At 37.4% G+C, this 21852-nt stretch overlaps 1 protein-coding gene across 1 annotated transcript; it reads left to right on the top strand.

Moving 5' to 3' along the window:
• Positions 1-4415: 4415 nt before the first annotated feature.
• On the top strand, positions 4416-12291 carry LOC150078054 (uncharacterized). Its single transcript, XM_090385490.1, has 2 exons — positions 4416-4516; positions 11909-12291. The coding sequence occupies exons 1-2, from the start codon at positions 4508-4510 to the stop codon at positions 12206-12208; spliced, it is 309 nt and encodes a 102-aa protein (XP_090241616.1). The 5' UTR covers positions 4416-4507; the 3' UTR covers positions 12209-12291.
• Positions 12292-21852: the final 9561 nt, after the last annotated feature.

Genomic DNA, 21852 nt, shown 5'->3' with positions numbered 1-21852 from the left:
AAAAGGAATGAACTGTCTTCAGATGAGCACAGTGCATATGATTATTTTTGTGGGGAAGGGCAAAAACAGGTTAAAAGCCTAAAATGAAAAAGGCTGATTCATTTTATAAATAAATAACTTTATTTGTCCTACCATGCAGGTGCATAACTACTGGGATATATGGGGGGGTTGTTCTGTTGTATACCTAGGTCCACCCATTTTTGATGCTTGCCTAATTTTCTTTTTGTTTAAAAGTTTCTCAGCTTTATTTGTATATACAATATGTTCCTGCTTAATTGTCCACAGAAACTGTCGTGATTCTCTAATCGCAAACTTTTTATCATATGCACTTAGTGAACGTTTCATTATAATAGTGTCACAGTCTTCTGCAAGAACATTTGACTGCCAGATGATAATAACATTTCTCCAGTAAATTTAATCATGAAGGTTTCAATCACTCAATCAGCGTTCCTCTATTTCGGGTCAGTCCATTCGCTTATAGATGACCTTTCTAATTCATGGCGCCTCCGTAGCCAGATGGGCAGGAGCAGCAGTGCGTAGAACATGCTTCTTGATTAGAACGGGGTTCGAGCCCGTGAGCCACCAAATACGGAGGATGCGGAAAGGTCAGGGAATGACCATCGCATATCCCCAGAGCAATATGGCCTTAGTTGCTAATGCTCCTAAAAACCAAATAACAACAACAACAATTTCTAATTCATTTCACAAATCCTGATTTCTCTGTGTTGAGGCACAGAGAATATATTGGCAGAGAAAACACGGCGAGTGACTTCATCATAACGCTTCCTCCGGACTGTGATATTCCACAAAGTATGACATGTAAGACTGATATTTTTTCTGTGATTCAACAGGAACTGGAATTCTTCAGACGGGGCGACCAGTCCCTCATTGTCTAGTTACGATTATCGTTTGCCCACTGAAAGTATTTCTTTTTTGTTTTCTAATCTTGCTGTCTGCAAAATTACAGAAAGGTATGGAGGTGAACGGCTGTGGTGCAAGTCTTCAGCGGTGTGGTTCACTCACACCGTAGCCCAGCAGTACTTGTGGAATACGGCGTTTAGCCAAAAATTGCCATACAAGCTACTGCATACGGTACTTAATCACGACAATGCACCTGCTCACCAGAACGACTTGTACAGAAAGTTTTCACCAAAAAAAAAAAAAAAAAGATTCGAATCCTCTATACTCAGTGACAGTTCTGTATATTTTTTTTTTTTTTTTTTTTCTTATCGCGAATAAGTCAAAATTTGAAAGGGGAAAGATTTGACGTAGAAACCATAAAGCAGTATGCAAAGGCGCAACTTTCAGCGATAGCTGCCAGAAGAAACAACGGAAATGAACATCGCTCGTTTTAGCTGTACAGTTTTCTTTACATCTGAATGTGCTTTACTCGTATCGAAGAGAAGCCCATGCTGTCACCCGGTTTTGGAAGTCAGAAAGTAACACTTCTAATATCATTTTATAAGAAAGTGGATGCAGTTATTAGGATTTCAATTTCAGACTCATAAACCTTGTTATTTGTCTTCATTACAACTACCAAGAAAACATGGAACTTTCAGATATTACTATCATAAGTTTTACAGTTCGGTAAGTACAGGGTTGTTAAAATTAAAGTATCCCTATATAGAGGGCTCTGGAGCGAGTTCTAAGGCTAGTACTGAAGAGAAATTTGGACAACAGGTACAATAAAGAATGCGCTCACCATTTATTGCAAAATAAATAAAATTAGTTACAAAATTTGTCACTGCATGGCGCTGTGTCACTGTATGGCGCGTAACTATCTTAGTTACGATAATGCAAATAACTTATGTTATTTGCATAATCGTCAGTTATTGCCACAGCGCCACTACTCAGCTCTACTGTACTGTATAAAAGCAAAGCAGTCTCTTCAAAATCATACAGTAGATGTTTGCCTGCACTACAGCAGCAGCAGCAGCAGCAGCAATGCCAACAACATTGCAGGAAAAGGCGCTATTGAGTAGTGAAGCTGTACTATCAGAACAGCAACAGTGAAGATGCGGCTATCAGAGAATTCCGGCGTCAGAAGCGCATAAGGCCCACGTGGACCTGTGACTGTTTGTGCTGTCCGCAAAATTATTGCGAAATTTGAAGCGACAGGACATCTTGGTGTTCAACCAGGTAGAGGTCGAAAACGAATGGACTCCTCTCGTGTTGAAGATGTGGCTATGGCTGTCGTGGATTTATCAAGTCAATCTCCATGTGGTAGCTCAAGTGTGCCAGCTGTTTCTCGTGAAGTGGACATGTCGTATTCCACTTTAAGGCTAGTAATGCGTTGGGTGTTGCGGTACTCTCCTTACAAGATGCACATGCTACAGCAGCTAAAGCATGGTGATGCAGATATTCGTTTCACATACGCACTTCAGTTTCTGGCGCGAATGACAGTGGATATCACTTGGCCATGGAGCATCCTTTGGAGTGATGAAGTCCAATTCTGCTTAAATGGACAACTGAATACGCACAAACTGTCGCATTTGGGCAACAGAAAACCCTCGAGTTATCCAAGAGGTCCCGTTGCATTCTCCAAAAGTGACAGTGTGGTGTGGATTTACAGCCACATTCATGATTGGGCCATATTTTTTGAACAGGTAATACCGACTAGACCCCGCACCTGTTCCGTCACTGGACAGCGATATTATGAAATGTTGGCAAATTCGCAATACCAAACAAACAGAGCTGCAACAACGTGGGTGCCTTCAGAATACCATATTCCTGCAAGATGGTGCACGGCGCCTCCGTAGCCAGGTGAGCAGGAGCAGCAGTGCGTAGCACACGCTCCTTGATTAGACCGCGGTTCGAGCCCGTGACCACCAAATACGGAGGATGCGGAAAGGTCAGGGAATGACCACCGCATATCCCCGGAGCAATATGGCCTTAGTTGCTAATGCTCCTAAAAACCAAATAACAACAGCAAGATGGTGCGCCACTCCACATCCACCGTTGTGTCCAAAGATTGCTAAGGCAACACTTTACAGACGAACGGGTCATCAGCCGTTGTTTCCAGACGTCTTGGCCACCCCGATCACCTGACCTCACCTCATGCGATTTCTGGTTGTGGGGTTTTTTGAAGAGCGAGGTGTATGTATCGGGAAGGATGTCAAACCTGGCAGATCTGAAGGACAGCGTTAGACGTCATGCGCTGGCTATTCCAGTTGACATGTTGCGTTCTGCTGTAGAAAATGCTGTTCTTCGAATGGAAACTGTTGTTGACCAAAATGGAGGAACACTAAACAATTGTAGCGCTGTTCAAGTGATTTGTATTGCCACAGCACCATATAGTGACATATTTTGTAACTAATTTTTTTTCCAATAAATGGCGAACGCAATCTTTATTTACCTGTTGTCCAAATTTCTCTTCAGTACGAGCCTTAGAACTCGCTCCAAAGCCCTCTGCATAGGAATTCTTTAATTTTAACAACCCTGTATATGCATTATGTTTATTATTAGTATGAACGTATGATATTAATAATTTGTGCTCAAATCCAATGTTATCTCTGCTTTCATAATTACAACGAAATCAGGAGCAAAAACAATTTTAAGTCAGACGACAAAAAAAGCTTCACACGCTCTAATGGCAATAAATTTTATCGCTAATATTTGAAAACCTTTTAGAGACGGACATATTTGGTGAATTATGTAAAAAAAAAAAAAAAAAAAAAAAAATCAGACTATTTTCTTAAACAGAACGGCAAACAGGAAAAGTAACAAATAATCCCTGTAGTTCGTAAGAATCACGCACAGTAGGCGTGCATACGTCTTACAAATGAAGAAAGTAATATCGTTTTCATCTGGTTTCAGCTGGCCTACTTGTCTCTTTGGCTTTGGGAGTGATATTGCAGTTTATCTAACGCTTAATAATACATTACTCCAAAAAAAAAAGTTCCTCCCAACTGGGTACCAGGCAATATCTTTCCCTCGTTCAGTCCCCTAATTCTCTTTGTATCTTACCTAATGAACCAAGATTAGGAGGGAAGGTGGACTGTGACGTATATTCAACCTCGATGACCCTGCATCACTAAACAAACCAATGAAATGTGTACTCTATTCTAGCACAATAGTCTAATATTGCGCAGCTTCACCAGCCAATTTTCATCTCAATTACAGAGCAGAAGTATTTCCATTGGCTGCTTCCAACCTTCATTTAAATAACACGAAAACGAAACCACATCCAAGATTAAAAACAATCGGAAGTAAAAGGAAGTATGGATTTCCTGTATTGCCTAATTATGGGCAATACACGAAGGTCAATTGGTCAAATGTTGCTCTCTCTCTTTTTCGATATCTTGTCATTGCAAAGTCATTTTACGTAATGCAGTTCACATAAATAGCAAAACTATCAACTTGGAAACGAAGTAGCCACTCTAGGGTCGTAACTATATATGTAGGGGGCGACACTGTACAGACCTTATCGTTTGTTCAGTAAAGAGGCAGTGTATATCCAACAACCAGTTTCACTAGACAGGTAGACAGAAGAAGCATCATCGCTGCAATGAAGTCTGTAAGTAAGCAAGTGAAGTTTAATAACGCATATGAAGATGTTTTGTTAAGGATGTCATTAGTGCGGGTCTTTGTTTTTATATTTAAAATAATGCGATAAGTTGGTCTTTATTACGTTATGTTCTAAATGATTTTCCGCTCCCGTTGATCTCTGTGACTATCGCTAATTATTTTCAGTTTATAATTACTGTTATCATTGCAGTTAAAAACCATATCCTGTCAGAAACTTATGTAGACTTCCGTATTTCAATTTATAAATACGATAGGAATAAGCATTGCTCGCTGTCTAGGTTTAGTTTTTTTTTTTTTTCCCTCTATCTGAATAGGTTGACGAGGACCTTTTAATGAATGAAAGATGATCGCTCAAGGAATATGTTAAGAAATTAGTTATTTTGCGATTGCTATTACACTATTATATTTTAAACATGATAATGGTTATAGTCACTGTACTGTAGCGATTAATTAATTTTGTTTGAAATAATCACAGTATTTGTAAGAATCTGTTTTAGTAATGTTAGTTTTCTAACGCATATCTTCTTTCATTTTCTTTTTAAATGGTTGAATTTATGACTATGAATATTTTTACCAGGATTTGGATTTACTTAGGAAAACTTCGTAGACTATCGAAGAATATCATAATTCCTTACATTCAAAGTTTTCAAGTTTCAAAGTTTGCAACTGAACGGTTTAGTGAATGGGAAATATTAATACTAAATATATTATATATATTTCTTTAATTCACCGCCTGTGATTTTAGAAACACTGTATAGATAATAAACTATGAACTATATGTAACGAAATACTCTTACTAATACATAATATTTAATACTGTATTATTAAGACACAAAACATCTTGTGCTTTAGCTATAACTACTGTTTCGCCCATTCGGCTAAACAATAGTTATACTGTAATTGTTCTCTATCCACACCATATGAAAAGATATGATTTCGAATCCACTCTTCACTTGGAACTTTTACTAATTTTTTTCACACCATAGTCAAGTTAGTCGATATCGGCAGAGGACTATGTAGTGCTTCCTCCTGGAAACTCGAGTGTTTTCATCCCGAAAAACAACTACAGAATACATACAGTTTACAGAAACGGCATACAGATGCCTCAAGATTTAGCTGCCTGGTCGAAAAATCTGTTCAAGTGATTTTTGTTCCCAACAGTTACTTAAAACAATTATGGGAGAGAAAAGGTCATTTGTGGTCCCATACAGATGCGTTCAGGGACGACCGCCCTTTCTGCCCCCCCCCCCCAATCATCTCTACTCCCCTGACTAAATAGAGGATTTATTCTTCAAAATGCTTTTTTGATCAGATGCGAATAAGAACAGTAAATCAGCGAATACTTAGCACTATTCTCTTTCTGGTTCAATATTCAGTGGCTAGTTTATGCATAGGAGCGTGTCTAGGTGCGCGTCAAGGGACTGCACATTTGGGAGCTTCCAAAAGTTAAAATATTTTTTTCAGAATTTTATTAACAAAGCATTATAGGAAAAAATCAAAATACAGAAATAAATTAATATGGCTGACATCATATTATTTGCAAAAATTACAATGTCATTGAAATGTCAATCAGTCCTCTCGACACGATCTCAGCAAGTCCTTGTGTTTATCATCGGAACGTGTCAATTGTGAACGTAACGCGAAGGTAATTTAAGAAATGAATAATAAATAAATAATTAACTGCAACTTATTATTGTAACACTATAAGTAATTTAGAGTTATCTAAAGAAAAATGCCTGTTATTTATTTTCTGTAATATTTAATGCCCAGTAAATATATGTATATATTTAAAATTAAATATGCTATTATAGTATTATAGTTATAAATCAACAGGGATTACCTTTATTTTAGTATTATAGTTTAAACAAAATAATGGTTATAGTCACTGTACTGCATAATAAATAAATAATGAATTAACTGATTGATTTTTTTTTAAGAATAAAAAAAAAGTATCACTTTTTTTTTTTTTGTAATTGAATTGACTATATGCAAAGCATTAATCTGACGTAGAATTATATAAATAGAACCTTATATTCTTATATATTATATTAATTTTAAATACACAAAAGTTTTAAGCAGTAATCAACCCCACAGAAGCCCAACTGATCTAAACGCCCCATCAATACAGTGCACATTACATTATAGCGCTTTCGAAATGGTCAACGATGTTGACATATTCGCTTGTGGCAAATGCGCCCTCGGCGACAGGCACTGAAAGGAGTTAACGAAAAGAGAAAAAAAAAAAAGAAAAAATGAATTTTTTATTTATTTTAATAGTATAACTGCTATTTTGTTACCGAATTCAATTATTATAACAATGTGTAGTCCTTACACAAAAGCTACTGACTTTTATATATAAAATATATACAGAGATAAATTTAATTTAAAAAATAAAATTTAATATCGAAAAATATTTCTTGACTCAATGTCTAAGAGTATGGAAGAGGTAAGAGGTTGTTCATGCATAGGTATGGCACTTCCATCATTTCATCGTTGTTGTGAAGGTGTTCACAATATGAGATATGAATAAACGCTGCATTCATACTACCTGGGTAGTAGAAATGATAGAAGTGCCATATCCATGCATAAACAACCTCTTTCAAATTTTAATATTATATAAATATTTTTTAAATTATTATTTTCGGCTTACTGTTTTCTCGGAAATACAGAATAGCTTTATGACTAACATGTAGGTTAGTGCAAAAGCATCATTTTAACGTAGCCATCTACCAAAGTAGTTAAATTAATTAATTTAAATTGGCATCGTTTTGGTTATATTAATTAAATTAATTAATTTAACTACTTTGGTAGATGTCTACGTTAAAATGATGCTTTTGCACTAACCTACATGTTAGTCATTCTACCTCGAAGCATGAGGCCTTTGCCCTTAAATATTTTATAGAATACCTTTATTTCATAAATTCTTCATGTTGGAGCCATTTTGTTCCCGAATATGAAGGGGGAGATGGTAACCTTAGGTTATATTGACGGCAACACTTGACCCGGAATAATGAATAGAAAGTTGTTGTCTAATATAACAATTGTCACTGTAATGCATACATTTATAATACGCCTCGAGGAAAAAAAATATATATATAATAAAAAAAATAAAAATAGATTTTATTAAATTGTTTGAAATGTACCTTTGGATTTTTTCTGTTGATAGCCAATATTCACATGTATCCATTCCCCAAAGATCGTTGAATGACCCAGCCTGATTCATATTTAATTAATAATAATGCTTCATTCATAATAATGTTGTTATTACGAATGAATAATAATGTTGTGTATATTGCTTTGTGTACGAACTTGCGTTCCAAGTACCACTTTAAAAAACACTATAGCATTTACGTCACTACACGAAAAGCACTTAAATATTGTGTTTTATTGGAAGAAAGTAATCGCTAAGCCACTATCTATTTTAGGACGTTTCAGCATGCCAGTTCAGTTTTAGAAAAAAATTATTACTGGGATGACTCAGAAGATTATGGTTTTCTGAAGTGTCAGATTACGACACTATATGCTGTCTCTCTCTCACACACACACACAGCTGCTTTTCAGTTGTTTTGCCAAGTTTTCACTAACTAGTATTCACAGGGAGATATCAAGAGCTATCTCTTTCGACTAAAGATGGTCATTCATATCGTAAAAATCATTTTTTCCCCCAGTCCGAAAGCAGAAGGTACTCGTTGTAGGCAATGATTAATTCTGGCTTAGAAATTATTGCCATTGGGTGACTTATCCTTCAGTTGTTCCAGACAAGACTAATTGATGTTCATAATATTGTCCATTGTTGTTAAATTTGTTGGTGCATCAGCAACTTAGGCTATAATGCACAAATATTGTCCATTAAGAGTTTATTTTAAGTTCAAGGGGTATACGAGTTATGGGGTCCTCGTAGGCAACACAGTTGGAAGACTCGCGGTCCTCCCCACACCGGGTTCAAAAAGCCTGTGTTCGAGTTCTGTCGATGGCGGAAGGAATTTCTATGGGCCTTTTTCACAACGTGGCTGAGTTATCATTCTCAGACGAGGGTAGCAGAGTTTTCCCTCTGGAAACTGGTTTTTCGTCCAGCAAGCAGAAAACCGGCCACAGATCGCATGCAATTTACAAACAGTATATACGGAGCAATATGGCATTAATCGCTGATGCTCCTAAAACCCTACTACTATGAGTCATGGACCATGGAGAAAATAAGCTCGCTGCTTCCCTCCGGTCGAATTTTAGTTAATATTCAATCGGTGTACGTGAGTTTCGGACCAGAAACGGCTGATCCTCCCCTCCACGCCATACAACTGAGGAGAGACGGCAGCATCGCTGAAACAACTGTCAGGATAGTGACATCTACCTTTTAAATAAACGGAGGATGCTTTTAAAAATAATTTTATACTCGATACAGTCCCAAGGCAGCCAAAGGAGTTTTCAGCTTCGTTGTTATTGTTTATTGCAGCCAATATTCTAAAGCCGCAGTTTTCAATAGGCTTTGCATTGTGCGAATTTGGGTCCGTAACCCCATACGTAACCCCAGTACCACAGCCAGCCCTTTCTTTTGGGATATTCTGTTTATTTGAAAGTAGAGTAATATAAATTCAAGTGAACACAAGTTAACAAAGTGAATAAGCTACAATTTGAGTGAAGTCTATGTAAAAAGAATTTTGTCTTTTCAATATTCTTATGGCCTGCAAATATTTTTCGGAAATAAACTTCCTTCAACTTGCGAAATGTACTGAACAGATTTCAGCAAGTTGGATATAATGATTACCTTTATAGAATAAGCCAACACTGCTAATGACCTACAAAAAACAACGGCTAGCATTGAAAGTATAATCTCTGCCGAAACCCATCAACAAAAACAATGCAAATAAAAGTAACAGAAATTCTACTGCCTTGCGTTGGATTGTTTTAGAATTTCAGGCGAGGTAACTAATGCCATGAGGCTTCAGTAGATCGTATTTGTAAGCTGCGTGTTTTCTGTAATCGATTTCTTATTTCTCTTTTAATATTTGAAAATCGTTCAATCCTTAATGGAGACCAGCTAATTCTTTCACAGTGAGAAAAAGGCCCATGAAATTCTTCTTTGGCTGGGGAAGAAAATCAAGGCACAAGCATTTTTCGCATGACAAAGGAACAACGCCACTATTTACTGTGCTAACTGCAAAGTCTTTTGCTTTGCTACAAGTGCATTCTGTCTTGTTTAACGACATCACTGTAAAACACAACGCTTCATAGTGGCTCCATCTGGTGAGATATTCATGAACTAACGATGCATTTTTTATAAATAGAACTGCTTGTTATAAATAAATAAATGCATAAATTAATAGTACAATTAATTAAGGATTACTAAGAGGTCGATCTAATTATTTAGCATCCCCACCTTTTTGCAATTATAATGATTTTAATACATAATGTGTTTTCTAGGATCATTACAACGGCATTACTTTCAGACCCATTTTGGAGATTGAAGAGTTGTCGTAACTGAATGTTTTAAGGGCGGTTCTTCTTTTTATAAAATCGCGCGAATACTAATATATTAACAATTTTAGAAATCGTAGCTATTGAGCTCATTGCCAGGTGAATTTATAGTAGAAGTTTTAAAATAATTTCAAGATAGAAAATATACATTTTCCGAATTCGAAAAATAGGTCTTCTGGCTGATTTTATAGAAAGAATGTAAAAAAAAAAATAAAGATAATTAACTGATGTTACGGATCATAGCTGAAGGCTCGGAATGGATGCTGTAATGTTGAAACGCCATTCTGGTTCACCATACTTTCCATTTCAAGCTCTAACTCCTCATATTAAGGAGCCTCAATTCAACATTAAATTTTTGGATATTACAAAGGAATGAAAACTAGATTTTCTTTTTATTAATAATTAGTACCTTATTTTTCCAAATCCTCTCAACCACAGTTTATACGCTTATCCCATCTATATACCAGATATTTTATAACCCATTCAGAAAGGTGTTTTGGTTGCTGTTGGCACAACGATTTCAATCTTAACGTCCGTGAGCAATCTTGTTTTTGATGCTATTTTGTGACTTGAATGTTTCACTTCTGCAACTGATATGACGTAGTAGCACTCCCTGTGAGTCGAAGGACAGCATGAACATAAGCTTCCCAATGCTTTCGAAAGTCTTGAACATCTTCGGTTGTGGTGATAACTGATGTTTCAACTGCATGCTGCGTCGCTTGCTGTCTGGCTCAAAGTGCCTGCACTACGTCTGATATCACACTCACTACGCAATCCAAGAAGTCATATATTTCCTTTTATATCACGCTAATTGCAGCAGACAATTCCATTCACATATCCCTCGTGGGTAGCACAGTTGGTAGAATCACCGTCTTCCCCACACCACCTGGAAAAGACCTGAGTTCGAGTTCCGTCGATGACGTGAGGAATTTTTATAGCCTTTTTCACAACGTGGCTGAGTTAGTCGGTCTCAGGCGAGGGTAGCATGGTCTTTCTTCCAGAAATTCGAGTTTTCGTCCAGCAAAAGAAACAAGAAATTTATAGATAATATACACGGAGCAATATGGCTTTAGTCGCTGATGCTCCTAAAACCCTACTACAACAACCATTCACTAAACTCTGGGATTGTGTTTGCAAGCGAGTAAAGTTTAGATATTTGGGAACACGTTCGCTGAAACACTTGGGAACCCATTTCGATCAGACTTTCTTGTATAGCAATTCGGAATGATGATGGAGTATGCACAACCTGGTGATGGCTGTATGCAAAAACAAAATTTAGGTGAGCTTCGTCTGTGAGTGGATTATCCTCAAGGGTAATTAAGGATAATTATCCATACACCATGTAGCGTATCGACGTATGCCCTTTCCATAGGTGGGTAAATTTCTGTTGGAGAGACGCCTGCTTTTGTAAGCAATTGAAGTAACGTTGCGATAGTTTGGATGCACTCCTCACTGTAAACGTCACATTATCTCTGATACTGCGCATTACTTCTGCGTATATAGGTAAAAGCATTTGTACAAATCTCTAAATTTACACCCATGGTGGGGAAAAATTCTAATTCAGGCAGGGTAGTAAATGTCATTTTCACTTGACTCACGAGACTTCCAATTAAGGAAGGTTGCATATTCATAAATGAATACGCAACCTTCCTTAATTTGACTGTCACTATCGGAATAAAACACAGTTTTCTTGTACAACCGATGTTTTATAATAGAGTAATACCGATTATATTTTCTGCTTATCCCTATGCAATAATGTATGTACTTAGGTCGATATTTTTCTCTCAGCATCGACACAGAACAACGCGGCTTCTAATTTGTTTTTAATTTGTTTTTATTTTCATCGATATTTTTCTCTCAGCATCGACACAGAACAACGCGGCTTCTAATTTGTTTTTAATTTCTGCAGGTAATTCCCATTCTTCTATTAGCTGTGTTGGCAGCTATCGTTTCAGCCCACCCATCAGACTCGGATTCCCATTACAAACACGCAAGTGGTTACAAGAAAGAGTTCTCTCGAAAGATGAAATATACTATGAATGATCCAAGCGACCATGGTACAATGCAGGTGGAAGAAGTACACGTGAGTGCAAACAAGAAGATGAATTCCCAAGAGGCCGAGCAAGAGATGAAGAAGATTATGTCAGATGTCCAAAGTGCGCACAACAACTTTTATGAATTTGTTAAGAACATGGGTTTTAACTTCTAATAGGTTTTCTTTTTCAAGGTTTTCACACGAATCCCTCGAAATGTCAGTGTTTAACAGTGTAAGAAGTGACCGAAAATCTTGAAGTGCTTATGATGCTATAATAATGTAAAAATATAGACAAGAAGAAATAAAATGGCTTTATTATATATTTCCAGTAACGGCATCTTTGGTTTAGTTAAGCGAGTTTCATAATTATTGCATTTCAGGAATGGAATCTAATAGTAGATCAATTTATCAAATTATTGGAAGTAAAAGCAGCACACACACAGAATTCATTCTTCAATTGCCAGCAACTGTCATTTGTCAATTTTCAGTTACTTATACTGAGGATGCTGTGCTTTCATTGTTACACTACTAGATATTTTGTCTAATATGTAATTTATTGAAATTATTTATTACTGTATATTCTATATGTTCGTGACTAAAATAAATGTAGTTAATTATGTCTGAATTGTTATGTGTGATAGAGAGTAGAACAAAAATAAAATTATGACCCAACCCAACTTCGGTGTGTATATTCTTGTACATCTTGTATGAGAAACAAACGTGGAGCATGGAAACAAACAAAATTTCAGGGTAATTTCAGGTGAACTTTCCTTCAGTACAGCTTCACCCCGTCCTATTAGAATTCTGTAGATAATCATGATTGTTTTCAGTGTTTCTAAAACTTTTTTAAAACTCATTCCCCCTACACTTAAATATTATTACTAATGGTGATTTCTATGAATAGTAGGTGATTTTCATCACAGTGCACCTCATTTGAAATGTCTTCGCGCTCAACACAGTTAGAGAAAGACTGAACTATACTATGCTATGCTATGCTATACTGCAAACGCCACATTCTGATTTACCCATGTAAATCAGCCTAAAAGTCTCTTTTCGTTTCGTTCAAGCACAAAAAATGCATTGAAATATCTTCATTCACTGCTTTCGGCAACTATCAAGCAATCGACCTTGTCAAGGATCTGCACTAAGGATATATTGTATATCACTGTTCATTGTAAAACAACATTTACCTTGACTGTCATTGAAAGATAATCCCGTTTTCCTTGAAGATTATAAGCGATAATAGCATTGTAAAAGCTCAGCAGTGAGACAGTATGATCCAACACATACACATAAAGCTGTAACACATTTGCAGTTTTTTTTTTTTTATTATTTAATTTTAAAAAGTTTTTTTTTTTACTATTTGGTGGGCCATCAATTATACAAAATATAAAGTGATTTTACAATAACATTTAATATATATTGTGGCCTTCAAATCACTTATATTACGCTAAATATATCCAGAAATTACAATTTGGTGATTTATTTAGAGTAATTTTCTTGAAGTTATTTATTTGTGAAAAATGGCCTACGTAAGATACGTAGGCTGTAACAATCGTCTGTAACAAAAACCAGAACACTGCTCTATGATGTTTCTTTGTCAGTTCTGTTGATTGCTTATCGGATTGGTTCTTGCATCTCTGCCAAACTGATTAGTTTGCGTTACAACATGAGTATTGCAATAGTTTCACTGAATAAAATTGGTAGCATTAATAAAGTTATCAGAAAGCAAAGGGAAGAATTTGGCCTTGGCCATTCTTTTCCCAATTCCCTTTGTCTTTCACCAACGTTTTGCGCAATAAATAAATTCAATGCATCTCCTGTCATATGGAGCTTTTCCCATATCGTTGGAACTACGCAAAACGATTGTTCTGCGAAGTTAGGTGAAAAAATTGTTTCAACATGTTTGGTGTTCACTGTTATAGTGTTACCATCCACTCCAAAAATAAAAAAAAGGGAAGATAGCACAAGTGGTCGGGTGAAAGTAGGCAAAAAAAAAAGGAGGATAAGGAAAGAAGTGGGAAGGGAAAAGTAGGAATCACCCCTGGTCTGGGAGCCCACCGAAGGCCACGGAAAGGAAGACAGCATACAGAACAAGGGGGGTCTGTAGGGATAGTGGGAGGGAGAAAAAGTCACAGGGACAGGTGTCCCTGTGACTATCCCCCCCCTCCCATCATCCAACAGGGTGGACTAACAGGGAAGACGGTCCACCAAGCAGTAAAGGCGAAGTGGGGGTTGGCAAAGGGGAGAGAAGTCACAGAAGCAGGTGCCCCTGAGCAAGCGCCAATAGCCATGCGCTCAGTATGATGACCCTGCACTCAATTCAGTACCAGCAGTGATCATGCACCCTGCATGGGATACCAGCATCATACTCTGGCCAGGGATTTGAATTGCGGAGAGTAACTCTGAAGATCCTGCACGTGAAGTAATAGCATGATCCTATCCCTTTGGGGGGAATTAGCATATTCCTATGCCGCGTGGTGCCCATCCAATTCTAGTATTGGGGCATCTGGTCCGTCTGATTGTGAGTACAGCCTGGGCGAATCGTGCGAAAGAAGCATAGGAGGATGTGTTCCTAGTTCTGTGGAGATCCTTGTATTTCCGTGAGTAGTCTTAGTCGTGGGTTATCGTAGGGAGGATAGGCATATATCATGTGTTCCCAGGTTTCCTCTTCGCCGCAGTGGCATCTCGGATCGTTTTCAATTTTAGGGCACCACGCTAACCCCAGGAAGGAAGGTAAAACTGACTGAAGGTAGAAACTTGTTGGTGATTCTTCTCTTCTCAGTGTTCCATTCTTCTTGCCATAGGTTTAGGAGATGCGTTTCTTTTCCTGCTTGGAGTCATTGGTCAGGTCAAGTTCCAGTCTCAGGATTTGAGTTGGTAGACCTTTCCTTAAACCGCTGGAATAGTCCTCTACGTGCAACCTCAAGATGCAGTCGCCATACATCCGGCTATAACTTGGAGGGCAGGGGTGCTGACGGTGCGGCACGCCCTGGACGCACAGCCATTTACTATGCCGCCGTAGCAGCCAGCTGGATGAACGGAAGAAAAACTAGAAAACAACAGAAAACAAAAGCCCAAAACAAGGAACCACCGCCTGAAAAAGGTGGCTACAACACAAGATAGAAGAGCTAACAGTGAAGATAGGCTAACTGACCCAGTGCCAACGGGGTAGTAGAAGTAAGAAGCTGACCAGAAAATGAAGACAGTCCTCAAGAAAGACAATCCCAGATTCCTCTTTTATTTTTAATAATAATAATAAGACAGGGTAGCAACTTAAGATAGAAAGTCAAAAAAATGTGCCATTTGGAACAAGTAATGATCACCGTGTCAATCAGCGGCATGGTGCCAAAGAGCTTCCATAAGAATCTAGCAGCAATAAGCCTCCCAGAGAACATTTACATGGTACTTCAGAAAGCCGCGATGCTGAACTCATGTAGGATAGTAAAAGAGTTCCCCGATAAACAATAATAAAAATAATATTAATCGGACACAAGCAACAGTACCCGTCAGGGGGCGGAAAAAATCCCATAAAGGATAATTTTTTTTATAATAATAATAATCCAAGATGAATACATATAATCAACCGGAAGACCCGAGAACAGAGACCAGCGGAGCCTACACATACCGGTCTCAAGAGAAAACTGCATGTTCTTCTTCTTCCGAAAACTCTGGTGTTTTGTCCAGCAAAATGTATTAGAGGTACAATATACTGACACCTCCTAGTTTGAGTTGCTTTGGCACTTAATACACACCTCTAAGCCCACTTAACCTAACCTCTATAAAATAGAGGTTAGTTAAATGGAGAAAGGTTAGGTTAACGAGGAAAGGTAACAAAAGAGTATTAAAATTATTAATAGATTTGATAATAGAGAGCTATTAAGTGCTCCATAATTCCTATATTCTATTATATTATGAATCAACAGGGATTACCTTTATTTTAGATATAGGAAGCTTCTTTTCCATCCAACTCTCCTGGTCCACTCGCTAATAATTCTTGGGGAAGGCGATATCAATTTTGCAAAACATGTGGGACATCTTCTCCACTGTCAGAACCGTAGTGTTCAGACCGTACGGTCTCAACAATGAGCGCTCAAGACTACTGTCTTCAAACACCATACCTCTGGCAGCAAGGAAACCATTACGTGGATTGACATAAAATTAGATTTTTGAAGGTCTAAACTGCTTAATAAATCTAAAATAAAGGTAATCCCTGTTGATTCATAATAAAATTATTAATAAATAATTTTAATTCAGTTTACGAAACCCAAATTCACATTTTTAAGTGTGTACATTTTTTAAACGAATCTGCCCATATTCTTTGTTTCATGACCATCAGTCCTCCCCATCAAGGCCAAGATTACTGATTAGCCTTATTGCAGAGTTTGGTGAATAGAGAAACCAAATTTTGCCAGTATACTCTAGGTGAGTTCCGGATACGGTGGTAGAATCGTGATACAACGAAATCCCAGACGTTAACATGGTCTAATTTTCCTGTCATATGAAATTTTCTACCATCCGAAAAAATTATATTATGATTTAATAGTTAAAACGTTTTCTATAGAAAGAGAAGAAGAAAAATAAAAAGAAATTACAACTTCAGAAAAAGAATGTCAAACTTGGAACATCCCAGTAAATGCAATAAATGTGGCGTGCGAATAACAACATAGTTAACGAACCATATATGTATGGTTCGTTGTATACATGTCTGTACACAAGTAAAAGTGTGCAGGTATAATACATGTACACAAGCAAAAGTGGCCTAAACATACACATCGAATTTTTAAATGAACCTAAACTACATAGGATTCATTCAACTCCTCCCAACGTCTCCGTTCAGTATCCCAACTATATGAGGAACTTGTGAATATTTTTTTACACCAAACGTGATCTCCCCACCGCCATATTCAAGGTCATCAGTCTAAATATTGTAAAATAAGATAAAATGCCAAAATAAAATGCTAAAATCCACAATAAAGATCTGAGTACCACCAAATTATGTCTACAAAATTATACATCCAGCAATAGTACAAGTACAGTGGGCCCTCGATTTACGATGGTGTGATTTATTTGAATATCTGCCGGCTTGCAAAATTTCTAGTAATTTCCATAGTTTTTCCAAAAAATTCTGGGAAATTCTATTCTGCGTTGCCGCCACAAAAAAAAAAAAAAAAAGTGACTGTGCAGTGCTACTGGACATGTATTAATTGGCAATGCCAAAATTGGGAATACATGCGTATACATGTACTCATTCTCTATACAATGTTGCATTCGGTAGTGGCTCTTTACTTATCGGTGAATTTATTTTATAACTCTGTTTGTGAAGTTGAACACTGTGTTTGTAATTATCTGATACATTATCGGGGTTTATTGTATACTTTAATAATCTGTCTTGGATTTTTTTTTATAAATTTGTTCTTTAAAATAAAAAATAAAATTGGAACCATGTCTGGTCGTAAGAGCGGAACTGCACCTGCCTGTGAAAACGTGTCTAAAAGACCACGCAAATCTATAACATTAGAAGAAAAGATGGAAGTTATTAGAAGAATGGAGGGTGGACAACCACGTCCTACTGTTTGTAGGGAGCTACATATAGCCTCCTCAACTATAACAACAATCATGAAAAATACTGATAAAATTAAAAAGACAATGGAAACTGCAAGAAGGAAAACTGCTACAACTCTTAGATACTCACGTGGTCCTGAGATGTCGAAAATGGAATAGTTACTCTCATTGTGGGTTGACGAGTTAAATGAAAGAAACATTCCTCTCACACAAAATGGCATTTGTGATAAAGCGAAGAGTTTGTTCGATGAGATAAAAGAAAAGGAAGGCGGGTTCTCTAATTTGAAGCAGCGAACTCAAATTTACGATATAAAATTAACACTTGAGGCTGCCAGTGCTGATGAAGAAGCGGCATGGGCGTATCCTGAGCACTTCAAGCGAGAAGGAGAAGGTGAATATCCACCTGATCTTGTATTCATGGTGGATGAGACCATACTTTATTGGTAAGAAGATGCCTTCAAGAACTTTCATCTCCTGTGAAGAGATACACGCTCGTGGATTTATGCTACCAAGGACCATTTCCGAGGAAATGCTTCAGGGGCTGAAAAATTGAATTCATTATTCGTCTATCACTCTGAAGGGGCTCATTAAAGCAAATTTATCAATTATTTGGACTTCAAACAGTAGGACTTAAGTGACACAAGATGTCTTCACAAACTAATATACAGATAATTTTTGTCCAACGGTACATCCCTACTGTTACGAGAATACGGAAGGCGCTGCTGTTTTTTGACAATACCCCAGGATATCCACCAAACACTGGCGAGATAAGGACGACTGTGGATGTAAAGGTTGAATATCTGCGGCCAAATGCAACTTCCCTTTCACAATCAATGGAGCAAGGTTATGATGCCTTGGTCCATTGGTTGTAAAAGGAAGGTGGTATTTTAAAAAGCTTACAAACATTTAGAGAAATTTTATAGGAAATGGACAACTGCAACATGTTTGTCAAAGAATATTGCAGATCCTATAATATCCTGAAGGGCATCAACGACATCGATGCTGCTTGGAAAGAGCTAGGAAAGCCATCAACTTGTATGAATGTGGAAAGTGTGGCCTGAGTGTGTATTACATGATTTCAGGAAGTGCCACAGATTTCAAATGAATCACTGCAATTGGCCAAAAGGTAGGGCTTGTCAAAGTTGACGTTTTTGGTGAAAAATCTTTTTCCGTGCACTGAGGAACGCCGCTTCCTCCCGTTCTAAATATCATTATATAAACGAATGTTCACTCTCTCAGTGAAACAGTAAGATGATTAAAGGACGAATGAGGAGAACCTCCTATACTCTATAATTAGATAAATAAAATAAATGAATTTTCTGTTTATACTCCGGCACGACAACCAAGTCAGTAGAGTTTACAATAAATCGTCAATACAAATATTTATCGTATTTAGTAGTCGCGGGCTTGAACCCCAGTCCACTCAAGGAACGCGTGCTATGCACTCTCGCTCCTGACCACTCGGCTTCTTTCCGGGAAGAAAAAAACCTTAGTTCTAAGGTAAATCCTATTCGATCCTTTCCTGAGATCAACTAACTTGACCATGGTATAAATAAAGGTCATAATTTTCTTCAGTTCCGGACGGAAGCATTCCTCAACTTCGACCTGATATAATCTTTGATATAATCTTTCAACACGATCGTAGAAAAACATTAGGCAGCTATTAGAGTGAGAGTTATTGTGGTATGAAAGGTTTTTTGTTACATTTCTCAAGTAAAAGTGATTATTATTAATGCATCTTACCGTCATCAAACTTAATATCTCCGTCCATGCAAAGTTCATCATAAAAAGGGCCTTCCAGTCTGAAGTAATCTAACAAGTATATGCACCCTTGCTTAGTTTCCGCCAGATTGACACTGAGCACAAGTAAGGTGCCAAATAATAATATAACACGTATTCATTTATTCTTTTTAATATCCTGCTGTAGCAATTTAACTAATCTAATTTGAATAAAGTTAACTCTTGATGTATCATCGTGTGTGGGATTCATGCCAAGAACTGATTTAAATAAAATAAAAACAAATAAGGAGATATTTTTTGCCGTTTCGGCAATTGCTGGGAAATAAGTTGTTATATTCAACGAAGAAGCCACAGCTCTATGAAGAACAGGATTTTTTTTTAATGATCTACAGTTATTAGAATTTATTGAGAACTTTAAAGAAATACAATAAAATACGAAATACGATTTAAATTCCAGCAATATTGAATTCCGACTATAGCCACTTTAAATAACCCGCTTTGCTCTATAAAATATCTCTATGCACTAGGGTGATTTCTGACAAAAAGTTAAGAACAAATTGCCAGTTTTTTTTTTTTTTTTTTTTGTTCCTCATCATCGTGAATGAAGATGTTCTCATTTTCTGAAGGAAATCTTGCAAATCAAGATTAAGGGGAAAAATTCTACAAGTCAAGATTAAGGAACGAAATCCTACACGTTAAGATTAAGGAATATAAAAATATCAAATACCAGCCAGTTCAGTAAATGGAATGGTAATTGACGTTCAGACGGTGAATATACGAGGAGTGATCGACTCGCGCAAAATTTTGTTTACCGCACGAACTTTCGATAACTGCCGCTAGAGACGTTCTTCCTGATTTTTTAAAATCTCTCCCTAAAGAGAGATTTTTTAGCCGCGTGTCACTGACGATCGTTTTGAAGCAAGTATCATGTCGGACATACAGATTGAACAGAGATATGTAATTCGTTATTGTGTCAGACGGGGCTTAAATGTATTGGAAACAGTTAAAAGAGTTGAATGAAACGTATGCTGATGAGTGTCAGGACGGCCATATTCCGGTGTGACCGAACTTTCGGTGTGAAGTGGTTTCTCCATCAAGACAATGCCAGGTCTCATACGGCTAATATTGTTCGGGAAGTGATCACTGCCATAGGTGTCGAGGTTCTGCCACAACCCCGTGTGATTTCTTCCTGTTTCCACGTCTGAAGAAAGCTCTGAATGGCAAGCTTTCGTGTCCGACATGCGATGCTCGCAGGGCCACAACGGAAGCACTTCGCAGCCTTTCGAAAAATGGCTTGCAAAAAGCGTTTAACGCGTGGGTACGACGGCATCGAAAGTGTGTAAAGTTCAAGGGAGAGAGTATTTCGAGAAGGAGAAATCCACAGAAGATTCAGATGATAACAATTAAGATAAGGTCTTGCACCAGTTGGCGGATTAAATGATCATCCCTCGTACAATATATGATTTAATGGTTCGTGAAACATGAATGACACTGCACTTAACAGGCTACAAATCCGTTTCGTCAAAATTCGGAATCGGTGATGTATCTTTCATTGATGTAAATTTTAATGCATTTATTTTTCAATTTATTATTTTTGTTTATTACTTATTAATAAATTTATTATTGATTAACAACAACCATTATTATTTATTTAAAATGAAAATGGCAAGAGAAAAACGAACAAGCTTTATTGCAGTTTATATTCAAAATGCAACTGCAAAGTAAATACATACAGGGAAGAGAAACCGGTGCATTCGGCCTAGTATGATAGTTGGCTTACATACAGGGAATGTTTAGTGACATTAAATAAGTGGCGAGTAGGAATCCATTTGAGGATTCTCTAGAGACTTTTTATCCCGATCACCTATTGGGGGATTACTAACTGAAGTTTCCAGTTACGACGGAGAGTATCAAGGGAGGGAAAGAATTCTTCCTTCCCCAGATTCAATTATCAACTTTTAAATGGTGCTGATCGTTGATCATTTCACCACGCCCTCCAATGCTGGTTTTTGGGCTTTCCTGAGTTGAAGTGGTGTTCCGGATAGAAAGTATGTAAAATCAATATGGAAATGCTGTCCCCCCTCTAGATGTCTCAGTGGAAAAAAACAGGAGAGCGACAAATAACCAAAGTAGGAGTGCATAGTTTAAATGTTAAAGCGTGTGTAACGAGCAAACAAACTGTTTGTCCATAGTTTGCATTAATTATTTCTTGTTTTAGTTCTTTGAAGAATGTCATACGGTTATGAAAGAACAGAACCCAACGGGCCACTTGACTTGGGCGTCACATGGTGCTAGCATGCACCAGCCCTACATACTGTTTCAAAGCAGGTAGGTTCGGTTCTCTGGTGACCATTGCTGGGGGCCAGCAGTGACAATCAACTATTTTGTCCTAGAACAAGCAGTGAAAGTGAACGAGGCCTCAAGCTGGTCTTAAAGCCGACCACACCTTTGACCCTGTTAACTGAAGGTAGGGCAGTAATGCTCGCCTCGACCGTGCAATGTGACGAAATGCT

Source organism: Mastigoproctus giganteus, chromosome 11 (genome assembly GCF_048544385.1).
Source record: "Mastigoproctus giganteus isolate SK-2022 chromosome 11, ASM4854438v1, whole genome shotgun sequence".
Taxonomy (NCBI): domain Eukaryota; kingdom Metazoa; phylum Arthropoda; class Arachnida; order Uropygi; family Thelyphonidae; genus Mastigoproctus; species Mastigoproctus giganteus.
This window is presented reverse-complemented; position numbering and strand designations above follow the sequence as displayed.